This window comes from Polypterus senegalus, chromosome 2, assembly GCF_016835505.1.
Source record: "Polypterus senegalus isolate Bchr_013 chromosome 2, ASM1683550v1, whole genome shotgun sequence".
Classification (NCBI taxonomy): domain Eukaryota; kingdom Metazoa; phylum Chordata; class Cladistia; order Polypteriformes; family Polypteridae; genus Polypterus; species Polypterus senegalus.
The window spans coordinates 185,164,684-185,178,383 of record NC_053155.1 but is presented as its reverse complement, the minus strand read 5'-3'; the positions used below and the strand labels follow the sequence as shown (position 1 = coordinate 185,178,383).

Sequence of the window (13,700 nt, the reverse complement as noted above, 5' to 3'; positions counted from 1 at the left end):
ATTGTGCCTTTATTTGAAGTCGAAAGCTTGACTTAAAAGCTCTTAAAAATCCCAGTTAACTTGGTATGGTTGAATATTAAGGTAATATACCCAATAAAGACTCAGATGTTTATGCATATTTTTTCTTTTTCTCATACTTTATTTGGCATACACCATTTCCATATCTGGAATGTTTAACAATTGATGGGAGAATGCAAGAATGCATTTAAATAATTAATGTAAAGTTATTTTTATTTTTAAAATTATTTAAAAATGTAGCACTTATTACATGTACTTACAATTTCAGTCAATCTTGAGGTGGAGTGGTGGCTCTTAGGCTAGGTATCTGCACTGGCAATCGGAAGGTTGCCGGTTCGAATCCCGTAAATGCCAAAAGGGACTCTGCTCTGTTGGGCCCTAGAGCAAGACCCTTAACCTGCAATTGCTGAGCGCTTTGAGTAGTGAGAACAGCCCTATATAAATGCAAAGAATTCTCATCCACAGTAATTTTTCAGTTTTAGTCTACATAGAATATATGCAGAAATATAAATTGCATGAGAAATCTAGGTTATCGTTTCTTTAAATAAATATTTTGCTCACTTTTCACGATTATAATTTACAAAGGCCTCATTATATAAACATTTTGGTAAATACAATGTGCAATAAGTGTGATTGTAGAAGTTCAGTACACTGCTCTAATTGTCTTTATTTCTGTGTGAAAGATGATTCACAGCCTTTCATCCGCTTACGAAAAAGGTTTTTTTTTTTTCCCTCATTGTCGAAGTTGATTAAGGACATTTTAGCTTTTCAGCATATCTGAATAGAAAAATCAGTAGAACTGTATAATGAGCTCAAAACTATTTCTGCCTAACATTTTGTTCTCAATTCTGCCAAATACATTTTGTTAACAGTTGTGCTAATTCTTAAAATCATTAGAATGTTTCTGCTTGTGTTGAATATTGCCATTGTAATAAACTTTAAGTGCCCTAAGGGTCACCTGGGGCCTCATGTATAAACAGTGCGTACGCACAGAAATGTTGCGTAAGAACTTTTCCACGTTCAAATCGCGATGTATAAAACCTACACTTGGCGTAAAGCCACGCACTTTTCCACGGTACCTCATGCCTTGTCGTACGCAAGTTCTCCGCTCGGTTTTGCAAACTGGCGGCACCCAGCGTCAAAGCAATGGTACTGTTCTTGTGTGATTACTCATTATTTTCATGACGCGGCTTTATAAATGCACAGAAACTAACCGCATATTGTTTATTAGTGTAATGCATCTGATTGTAATTAACTCGTAACAATATAATGGTCCAGGGAACAGCCATAGTATTCCAAATGCCATAACTGCTTTAGTGTTGTTACTCTCACTTCTCCTTCTTCTTCTTCTTCTTCTTTCAGCTCCTCCCGTTAGGAGTTGCCACAGCGGATCATCTTTTTCCATATTTCTCTCACTGCACCACTCGGAGTATTTATATCACTGTATCTGAGTGTGAATCACAGCAGCAGCTGATCGGAAAGAGAATTATCGGTATACAGCATTAAACACACGCTGTCTCTGCCACGGCAAAACGTTTCAAAGCCTTTCCTGTACGGACCTCGCGGTTCAAAACAGTTTAATCCCAAGAACTTTAAATGCAGCCAATCAAGTGCTCCTTGTAGAACTGTTTGTACTTATAAGTACAATCACCCCACTGTAAACTTGCACTATAGTTATAATATCACACAACCTGAGCCACTTTATAAAGCGCGTATTTACATATGATGACGATATCATTTTTAAGGTGAAATGCAGCAAAATATGTTTGTTAAATTATACAGATAAAACTTTAACTTCATTTAAATAATCTATATTCTTCACTGGGAGTGTCTTTAAGGATAGAATAATTAAACATGTACTACGAAGATATTTCAATGTTCTTTAAACGTTTTGAAGAATCGGCGCTAAGCTTACAGATGGCTTAACGTCTATTACAGAGCTGATTGTATGGCGATCGGTTACTTGGGGAAAGAAAAGCACTGACTGCAGTGACGGCTACGCCAATATATATTGAATATAAAACAGAAAGATAAAATAACAACACAGCTAAAAAGCAGCGACAAATTTCGGCAAAAGTTAAATGCTTGTGTCATGAGCACGAGGCGGCTAGTGTCTGCAACATACGTGGCCATCCACCGTGCATGACATTGGCGGGCGAAGGAGCCACCGATTCTTCCTCTGCCCAGTGCCACCACAAGCTTAGAGCCGCCCTGAGTACTGCTGCAATAAATTATTTCATCAAGTGAAACATGTTTAATAACGTGCTTTAACTCCTATCATCATGAAAATGACATCACGTATACATCTCAGTATTTTAGTTATTCAGAGAGCTGTAATATCACGAATGTAATGGACTCTGTGTCCAGTTGGAGGAAGAGAGCCGGTTTAAGAAGCAAGTAGTGATTCACACATATAGAGCACATAGAAAATCAAATACAAAACAAAGCATTTAACGTGCTACTTTAATTACGATGTGATTTTAGAAACTGGTTAATTAAACAATTTTAAGATAAATATTATGATGTTCTACTTTAATGACAAAATAAACTATGTGATTAAAGTGGAAATGTCGAGATTGAAGTGGACATTTCGTGCTTTTTCCCCACCATGTGGCTTTTTTCTCTGTACCCTAATAAGCTTTCATATGACACTCAGACAGTGGGCTTACAACACTGCTTTCCACGGCGACTTTGATATGTGACTTCTTTTTTTATTTCCGGCACTGTGCGATTTTGTGGATGTGAGCTTTCAAGTTTCTCCAACACACTATGCCACTCGATCAACTTCCTTTTGTTGATTATACCACGGCTTATTTGAACAAATAGTATGTTTTTCCTTTGCCTCCACTTGGTATTCGCTGAAATTCTTATGTTTCCCCCCGTGCTTTTCCCATTGTCTTTTCACAGAAGGCTGCGCTTATGGGCGATTTATATTGATTTGCATATTCAAATAGGCGTAATTCTGGGAGGATTTGGGGCGTTACATAATGCGCGTGCACGAGCGTTAGTTTTCACGCTGATCGGGATTAATGTAGCGGAAGAACGTGGAAGATGGAGTACGCACAGATTCCTGCATCTAGATTTTTCTGTGCGTAAGCACATTTCGGCTTTTGTGCTTACGCCATGTTATAGTGCGAGTTCTACGCACAGCGTTATACATGAGGCCCCTGGTGTCAAATGGACATTTAAAAAAAATGTAGTAAATTATTTAAAACAATGACTGAAATGACTGTGATGTAATATATTACAATTTTAATTTCCAAATTTATTTGATGTCCTAGTATTTGTAGGTGATTTTTCTGTCCTGCCCTTCTACCCCAACCAGTCCACAATCAAAGTGAGCTTTATGTGCATATTGCATTATTATTAATAATAGTTGTAGTATAACATTTAATCTTCTTGTCTCCTGTCACTTTGTATAGCCTCTTGTTTATGTCATCATTAATGAGGAAAAGATTCTAAGATTGTCTAACAATAAAGAATTGATTTTACTACTGACCGACATGGACAATAGAAGTATAGATTTGTACAGTTAAGGGTAAATACATTTTATTTTGAAAAGTTTAAATAATGGTTATTTCCTGGTTTGCATTTTACTAAACTTTCAGCTGCTTTTCATTTTTTGAGGGAAGAAAACTTCACTCATATTAATGCTAAAACTGCTGCAGTGTTCCACTGACCACTTTCTCACTAAAGTGTCTACATAGCCTTACAGGAATAGAAATAAAGTTCATACTCCCCTGCATACACCCAGAAAGCATTCCATCATTTTCTCATGTTCTGTAATGCAATGAACTGTTGTTTACTATTACAGTTGTTTACTATTAGAAAGATCTGATGAAAGGTGCCAGGTTAGGTAAAGATAAATATGAGCACTTAGTTTCCAAGTGGCCTGTAAAGCAGAAACGTTTTCAGCAATGTGTGTATTTAAGCCAGAACTTTCCCATCTAAAAGTATCACCAGCAGTACAGTGTGAGTATGCATTGTTTTACAGTATGTATGAAATTAGTCATATTCATGCTAAAATTACAATTGGCTGTGCCCTTTATAATTCTAAATGTTACTGCTGTTTTCAGAATAATATTATAAATGTCTGGTGTTCCACCAAACATCTTTATTAAAATAAATTTGTATGCCCCCTTAAGTTTAAGCTTAAGTCAAATGTAATGTTTGGCAGTAAACAAACATCATGTCATATTTAACAAAAATCAACTCAGTTTCATTAATGTAGTGAAATAATTTCAGAGACTATAAAGAGACTATATCATTTAGGATTCTAATTAGGGATGCTGTAATCAGGTTTGTTTTAGGGCCAATACCGATAGTTGATTCTGCTACTGATTTTTTAGATTTTTTTTTTCTTTATCACTTTAAAAAAAAAAATTATACTAAGCTCCTGCATAACCACATATGTAGAAGCCTTATATAGTATATTAAAGTGTTAACTTTATTTTTACAATTAAACTGTAGACTACAGATGTTACCTGTTTAGTTTTATTAACAACATTTAAATTTGTTCTTCGGTTATATTCTTGAATAAAATCGCATTTGTTTTGTTATACGTGTACCTTTTGTGAAAGTGTTTATTTGATATTTGGACCTCAGTCTTCCCATATTACATACACTTCATATCAAAATTTTGTTGTTAGTATTATAACATGAAAAAAGTTTATTTTAGGTATGCGTTCAAACTTTCTTGCATTTCCTGTTATCCTACACTTAAACAGATCGTTGTAGACACAGAACACACGTGGAATGCATGTGTTCCAAGTAACAATATATTATGTACCCTATACAACTTCAGGCACCTCACACCTAGATAAATAAGTCTTGAGCTGGGAGAACTTTTTGTTGAGCTGGTGGGGGGAGGGGGAGGGGATGGGATGGGATTCCAGGCTGCTTGCGCTGATTAACACACTTAGAAAACAAAAGACTCTAATGGAGGGGTAAGAAGGAATTTATGGTGGCCAGGGAGTTTATGCGTAGGCTTCTAGTGGATTCTAGTGTTAAATCTTTTGTAGTGAAAATTGGCTAATTTAGATTTCAATTGGAGTATCACTAAGCAATAAGAGTTGTGTATAATGCTGATAATAAGGGTTCTATGTATCATTCTTTAAATTAATAAAGCAAGCTTAATAGATCTTAATTGTTACAAGAGTTAGGTGGAGGAATTTGTTTTTGGAAGAGTTATTCGGACAAGGCCAGTATCAATACATTAGAATTCAGCAATCAAAAACTGAAGGATATGCAATGCTTACAGTTCTGTCCAGACTGGGTCAAAACCAAAAGTCAAGAAGCTTCAAGAAGAAATTGTCAGACAAACCGAATTTTCTCAAACAAACAAAAAGTTACCTCATTTTATGATTAAAACTTTTATAAATTTAGTGGTTTTTTTTTCTTTTCACGTGCAGCTTTTGTGTTTTTATGAAGTTTCCATTATGTTAGGATAAAGCCGCCATGTACATGCGCACAAATTTTTGGAAAAGATCGTATCTTGCAAGTTTGTTTACACTTGATTGAGTGCACTGTATTGACATGGCTAAAATAACTGTAAACTCTGCCACTGCTAACTAATATAGCATATAAAATTTTATCTCATTCAGCTCCTTCTTGTAAAGGCACATGCATCTCCAGTGTTCCAATCGAGTTTTTCTGTGCAGCGCAGCTAAGTCCTGTATTTATGATAGAAACTGGCTGCTCATAACTACCCAACAACAAAAAATATAAAAAGGTGAAATGTTGAATTTCCATAGAGAACTCACGTTTTTAGCATGATGTGACAATCTCGTGAAGAAAATGGTTTCTTGACTTCACATTTGCCTCTGCACTTATTTTCTTATTTTATAACAATGCACAGGAGTCAGGGCTGGCTACCTTTCCACAGCTTACTTGACATCTGCCACAAGTTGATTGTTGTATGTGCATCAAAATGCATTTGCATTTCCAATTTCGAATGTGGCCTTTGTGATCAGTCGCCAGCATGTTTATACCAGTGGGTTTTTTTTTCGTGATGCAGGTTAATTCCAATGTAATTGGTTGCACTTTACTATAGCCACAGATTCCTACATGTGTCCAGACTGCTGCTGTTACTCGACATTATGTGCCAGTGCACTCAACAGTTGATTTTGGTACTGTGGCTGCTGGTTGCTTTCTGCTGCAATGTCCCAGAATAGAAAAAAAGATAAAGAAAGAAGACGGGTTCAAGAGGAAGAAAATATATTAGTGCTTTGAGATGTTCTCCGGTGCCAAATCAGTATGATTTTTGATCAATTCATTCCAAATTTAGATCAGTCACTGTCCTTAGAGGAACTGCTTGCTGTTCCCACACTGGATGGAATTTGTGTGACTGTTGCAAGGCACCTGGCTCTGAAACTGCTCATTTAAATGGTGCAGTGCCAGCTCATAATGTTGGTGATTAGTTGCTGAAACCATTTTCCGGCTGATGCATCTTGTCAACACCATTACAATATGATTGTGACGAGCACAGAAGCACATGTGTGTCTTACTTGAAAATGAAATGTGTTGCTTGTTGGCAATATAAAAGGTTATTTTTAGCTTTGAATAAAATTAATAAAATAAAATTACATTCTAAATGTATGATATTGGTACGTCCCCCAACCCCCCCCCCTCTAGAGTGAAAATTATGAAAAGCTTGAGAGAAGTTTGATTAATTTATTTTGGACATTATAGAGGTATGGTAACCAAGAGCTGCTACCTCTTTTATTTGTGTGCCTTTTTTGCATTAATAAATATTACCATTCATCTCAGGGCTGTATTATTCCCTTATTGTAGGAAATTGGCGATAATATGTAAAACTAATGCAGAAAGCATACTATTTATTGTCTACTTTTTTGCCGGTGCTTAGTTAGATGGTCCCTGACCTTAATCAAAACTAGTTAGCCTAAGTGGCAGTAATGTTTCACATTGTCCTGGACTAGAAACACAATGTACTTTAGCCCTAAAAGAATGCCCCAATATATGCAGTGAAATGAATTCATTTTTAATTCAGTCTTCAATCAATCGATCAACATTTATTTATATAGCACATTTTCATACAAAAAATGTAGCTCAAATTGCTTTACAAAATGAATAGAAAAATAGAAGACACAATAAAAAATAAACATATAAGTCAACATTAATTAACATAGATTAAGTAAGGTCCGATGGCCAGGGTGGACAGAAAAAACAAACAAAAAAAAAAACTCCAAATGCTGGATTAACCACAAGAGTTGACATTGAATCAAGCCACAACATTCTCAGACATTTTCACCTTTAATAAACAAACAAAAATAACAAATTATTGCTGATGTTTAAATCCTGCACTCACCATTAGTTTGTAGAGTGATCTTATCTGTCAGTGTCTCCTAAAGAAACTCACACAGGTAAATCTGTTTATTAAAATGTGACTGTGTTTTTGTCATGTTAAGAATTTTCATATTCTAAAGTTGTTTAATGAACAATTTCCTAGATGTAGTGCCCTTCTTTAGTGCTAATACATTTTTGTGCTTTTTCTTCTTCGCAGTTTCTGGTAGACATAAGCATTTGGAGAGAGTTATAACCAGTCCAAGACACAATAAAATAACCGTTTAACATTTTTGTAGCACGAGATGAGGCAAAATGTTATCTAATAAATACTAAGAATAGGTTGGTTGTTCACTCTGTCTTTCTTAACTGAAAAATTATAGTTATAATATCAATATAGAAATAATATAAATGTTGGAAATATATGAATTGAAATATTTATCAGATTCCAAAACATCCAACATTTTTGTTTTACCACATTAAATTGGTAAAGTAATAGATTTTATGAGTATGTTTGTGCTGTATCTGGTGTTTGGCATTGACCTTTTTTACTTATTTCAAGGCATTATCGGAGCTGTAGGTGCACCATTTAAATTTGAATACAAAGACTGTTGCTGTGATGGGTATCCAGAGGTAACATTGTAAAGGAATGGGGAATGTAAATTATTTTAGATATCTAAAGAGCAAATAAAAATTTTGTATGCTAGTGAACACACCACAGTAACTTGCACCACACTAATTCTGAGTGTATAGTACCTTAATACACTTGTATGTGAGATCTTAACTAGAGTACTCGGGGGGGAAAACAAAATTACACAGAGGGAATCTGTAAACTGCAGGCAAACCATTAGCAGGTAAAAATTTAAATCCTACCTCATTAAGCTATGAAACATCAGCCAGTAACCACTGGCTAAGTTTATACTCCAAATCTTAAATGTAGTTTGCATCGTGTTGTCCTTTATTCCATTTTACTTAGACGTGGAAAATAACATAGTCTGAAATACTTTCGGCTAGTTGGCTTAACTAAATGTTGGAGAGACTTCAGTTGTTTCAAAGTACACCATGGCAGGGCATATTTTATTGTACTGTTAACTCTTTCTCTGTTTGAAACAGTGTAGCAAATCAGTACTCCAGAAGACTGGTAATCTCTTCATTCCGTTTAATCTACTGCATCAGCTTAATTGTTTTGTGACTTTTATACGAAGAATTCAGGGGTGCAGCTGCCCATGACATACACCCTTTGTTTGTGTTACTGAATGTCACCTGGCTTCATATTTTTTTTTCTCAATAACATAAAAGTTATTAAATATGTGCTAGTTCTACGGGAAATAATATCTTTATAAAACTACCAATAAGTGTTCTTGTTAGTTGCTGTTCAGAATTCAGATATGAAACACAGTTATTTAAGAATTTAATTACCTTGTACGTTGCTTTTACAAAAATAAGGCAATAAAATTGCACCAGAATGCAATGAATAATGAAGGTTTCAAAACAATTTTAATACGATATGAGTACAATGTTAGATGGTATGATTTCGCATTAGGTAGTTTTTCCACCAAACAGTTCCTGTGTGTTGATTATATGCTTTACATGACTTAATACATTACAGGTCTACGGTATGTTACAACAAAAAAACAAAATCTTTATTTGCTTGGTTTTGTATTTGTAGAGCCAAAATGAAGACTGGGGAGGTTTATCTTCTGATGATATCTTATAATTGAAAATGAGTCTGAGACTTTGTCCTCTCAGATGCCCTCCCAACTGTGGGTAAATACTGATCTCGTCAGATAGCATGAGGAAAGGGGTGCTATGCTAATTGCACGTAGCTCTGATTGAAATATTGCTTGGACAGATGTTTGGACTTGACCGAAAAAAGCTTTAATTGAAGTGTCTGGGTCTAACCCCATTGCATGTTGATATTTGGAAATTGCCTGGGTGGCTTTATTTTTCTTTTTAATACATGTTTTAACACTAATAACATCTATTTTGTTTGTGACTCATTTCTGAATTATTTACATTTTACATGGGAAATTTTTTTGTTTGATATTGGTCTCATAACCATTTTCAAATTATATATCACAATCTATGCATGTTGTTTTCTTTTCTGTCTGTCTGGTGTGATTTAAAGGTGTTATGTTCTAGTCTAATAACAATATGCTTTACATTGAAGTATTAAGGTTTTCAATTCATAATATTATAATAAAGCTATTTTTTATTTTAGTTTACAGTAATGAAAGACATTCGTAATGAATGTAAATATTTTTTTCTTATTAGAAATAAGGTGGTACTTGATGAATTAGTGGAATAGGTACTGTAGCATGAATAAAGAAGCAACTTCCCTACTTACATTTTTCTAAATTGAAAATCTAAGTAAATTTGTTTTGTCAGTCTTTCTAGTGCAAAGCTATTTTTCCTGCCTTTGATTTACTGTAAATAGGTAGGTTCTCATTAAATAACAAACCTAAACATATGTTTTAAACGCAAAATTATATGCTTATTTTATTTGTAAGAAACCGTAGAATATTGTGAAGTGTTATAGAATTGGAAGTGGTCAATTTATAATGATGGTGAACTACTTCAGTTAAATAAGTAAAACTAACAAATAGAATTGTTTATTATATAGTCTTAAAAATACTAATGATGAAACAATCACAAATACTGCATCAAGACACTGAATGTACCACTAATTACAAAGAAATTTGAATATACATGTAAAATATTTCAAAAAGTAAAAATGTATAAATATATTGATTTTATATTTAAAATAGTTTTTGCAGTCAGTATGTCTGATGCTTTTACTTGGTTCTCAGTATAAAACCGTTGGCAGATAAATAAATTAGGTAATAATTGAAAAACCTCTTTAGTAAACCAAAGAGTAAAACCTTCGCTGTCATATATGTTGTAATTGATCTTTTCCCTTAAAATTCTTGGTTATGTACTAGTGTACTAAAAACACTGAACTGTTAATTGCTGAAGGTAGATGATCATTGTTTTAATTCTGTATTGCAGGGTACTTTCAGTTCTCATGTGTTAAAATGGAAAGTATATTAGTGAAGCTGAAAATAAGTACTTGATCAAACTTCATACTTAAAGAAATACCTTGCACATCTCTCAGTCAGCATAGCGGGCCTAATTATTTTACCCTTTATTTGTATTTAAAATGCTGTCAGGGTAGTTAGTACATTATTGCATATGTACATATTGAGACAGTACTTCAGAATAAGATCAAATTTTATTTAATCTTAATAACATATTTCTTTTACCCATAACCTCTTGCTGAAGCTAGTTGTTCATGCATGCTTTTTCATTGATATCTTCTGGGATTTTCCTTGCAGCTTTTCCACAGTGTTGGTTCTGTAGAAAAAAAAAAAACAGTCTACATTTTGTTAATTAACTCTCCCTGCCACTTATTGTGAAGAATATGGCTCCTTTTACTTTAATTTTAAAATTACTAAAAGAAACTCCTTCCATTTTAAGTCTGGCCAGTACTCAGACAGAAGATATCTCTCTCTATTATAAAAAAAATCCTGGAGAGAAAGATTGGAGACAAGACTTGATCTTCACATTAAGATCACGGAAGACACTTAAAAGACCCGTGAGACAAAAGAGATTGGCCACGGAGCGTTTTGCGGGGACCTTAAACATGAGACTCTGTGCCAAGAGATTGACCCAGGACCGTTTCGCGATGACATAGAACATGAGATTCTTGCAAGACATGCCCTACTGACAATCAATATCAAATAAGACCACAGGCAGCAAAACACTCAGTCGTGTAGAGGCTTTGAGCACACACAGATCCAGGGCTTTCAGCGCATATAAAGCGTATAAAGACAATATGTTATAAATGAAACGTCGACGACTAAGCGAAGAAGAAAACAGCACAGAGAAAAGGGACACTAAAGCGTTGGAGGGAAAAAAGAGCGAAAAAGAATAATCTAGGTGCAAATTCAGAAAATAAGGAAAGTAATTATCAGCCTGGAACAAGTGGAATTGAAAAAAGCATGTCCAATCAGGCTCAGAATTAAAAGACAAAGTAGAACTTCTTCATAAAGACGTTCACAAACGTTGGAGCTATACACATGCAGAGCAGGTTAGAGATTATGAAAGCAGCGTAGTTTGAAAGGCTCAAAAAAAAAAAAAAAGTTGGCGCGATACACATGTAGAGAAAGTTAAAGAATATGAAAGTAGGAAAATTAGAAAGTATAAAAAAAGAAAGTAAAGATTGCAGTAGCGCAAACAAAATGGAAATTATTACTCAAAAAAGGGAAAATAATCGCCATCGACTAGATGTCATTGGGGAAAAAAAAGCAGGACAAAGCAAAGGGCAGAAATAAAAGACAGAGTAGAAAACAAAGTAAAACGTCATAAAGAGGTTAAAAAACAAGGGGGCCAAACACATGCAGAGCAGGTTAGAGATAATGATAAAGGGAATTCAAAGGACTCAAAAAAAACATAGGTGCGAATCACATGCAGCACAAGTTACAGAATATGAAAGCAGAAAAAAAATGACAGCGTCAAAAAAAAAAAAAGTAAACATCGCATTAGCGCAAAAAAAGAGAAATTTATTATTCGGAGAAATAACGAAAAGGCGAATAGAGATCAAATATATGGACATAGGTGATATGTCAGAAGTATGTAAATATTGTAAGGCGTTTAAGTTAGAGAATTTCAAAAATGGGGTTTACTTCACATGCATTTATTGGTTACTTTACAAAAAAAATTATTAACTGCTGATGATGTAGATCGTTTTGTCTGTGTGGAAATTCCAAACAGAGAAACATATCCTAAATTATGGTACAAAGTCATTAAACACATGTCTCACTGACCTCATTTAAAAGGTTCAGCATATTGGGACTCGAAATATTTCAAATATTGTTTTTACTGAAGTTCTGAAATAAAAGTGAAACTAATGAAATTCAACAATTCAAAGAAAAAAAATCTTAAAAGTGTGTATCCGGAAAAACAAACATGGGGGTTGGTGAGCGAAACAAGCAGGGGGCAAAGCCCCTTAGTTATATTAAAATCTGGAGACTTTCACTGGACCTAATTATAGCATTTACAGTTTAAATTCAAAACTTATAAATTTATTCACACCTTCATCAATTGCTTCATTTCAAATAACACCACATATTTTAACACGTTATCTTTAACCAAACATATTCTCAGACTCTATCAAACCTTATTTAATACACTTCAGTCACAGAGATCTTTCATATGCTGCAAAACATATTCAATAACAGTTAAACTTTCTTTAACGCTTAAACTTACTCAAGTTTTATTATTATTATTTAGGTTATACATATTTAAAGAACTTACACACTCTTTTTACTTCTCATGTTTACATTTATTTCACTTCACACAGAGAACAAACAAGTCTGCACCATTATTTCCTGTTGCCAGGCAGCAATGCTAACCACTGTGTCACCTTACAACCCTTAAGTTGCTATCTGACTCATGTAAAGCATATAAAAAAAAAAATCCATGACATATATATGAACCTTTAACATTTAGAACCTATTTAATAAGTCAGCTGACCCACTCGCACAATTACGACAGTATTTGTAGGACTTGTGTTGAAATGACATTCAGCATCTGTCAAGCGTTGTAAGTATACAACCAGTTTCATCGATAACTTCACATCCAGCTTTTGAGAGTTTAAACATTCATAAACATCAAAGTGTCCACTACTGAAATCGTCACCTGTGAATCTAAGATGTTTAAGAGGCATTGGCAGTTGTCCAAAGGTGTAAAATATTTGGCCATTTCGGTACACTTGAAAGCGATAACTGAACAATTCAGCGGCAGCCATCAACTCACATGCAGATGCATAGGTGAAGGGCTTAAGCATTTCACTCTTATAGTGCTCCTCTGTAGTATAATTATCTCCTGTACCATCAGTCCACACCTTGAACCTGTCCCAGTCATTCAGTACATAAGACACAATGTTCCTCCGGATATCAAGAGTGAGCCTGATATGGCCGTGCAATATGTACCAAAGAGAATAGAAAAGGCAGGTGCCATCTCCGGGCATGGAAACCACTCGGTAAGTGACAGTTGTTTGATCGATGGTGATCACCTCGATAGATAATTTAATGCGGGTACGGTTGGAATGATAAAGGAAATTGGTATCTGAACAATGTACAGTAAGTCTAAAATACCTACACAATAACTAATAATCGTAATAAATGAACAATAAAAGAGCGGAGAAGCCGTGGATTAAATAAAAAGGCTGTAGTTATCAGCAGGGAGACGTGAATCCCGTGGTGAAGCAAGGAAGGGAATGTAGAGACTGGAGCGATGGACAGCCTTATATAGGAAGGCAGCCAACAACGTGAGAGGCATTGGGATGGGGGACACACCGCCGCCTCACACGGTGACCG

At 34.8% G+C, this 13,700-nt stretch overlaps 1 protein-coding gene across 9 annotated transcripts in view; it reads left to right on the top strand.

The window, feature by feature from the left end:
* ap1s2 (adaptor related protein complex 1 subunit sigma 2) overlaps positions 1–13,700 on the top strand; it is an 80,968-nt gene that overhangs the window by 42,862 nt on the left and 24,406 nt on the right. For 3 of the 9 annotated variants that reach the window (XR_005632665.1, XM_039745008.1, XM_039745009.1), the window contains exon 5: positions 8,990–9,083. The exons of 3 other annotated variants lie outside the window; for them this stretch is intronic. Coding sequence is in view for 2 of the 6 variants with exons in the window: in XM_039745008.1 (XP_039600942.1) it covers positions 8,990–9,037 (48 nt within the window). In the remaining 4 variants the exon portion in view is untranslated. Of the gene's footprint in view, positions 1–8,989; positions 9,088–13,700 lie in introns of all 9 variants that reach the window. 3 more of the 9 variants (XR_005632662.1, XR_005632664.1, XR_005632663.1) reach the window with 1 other exon arrangement.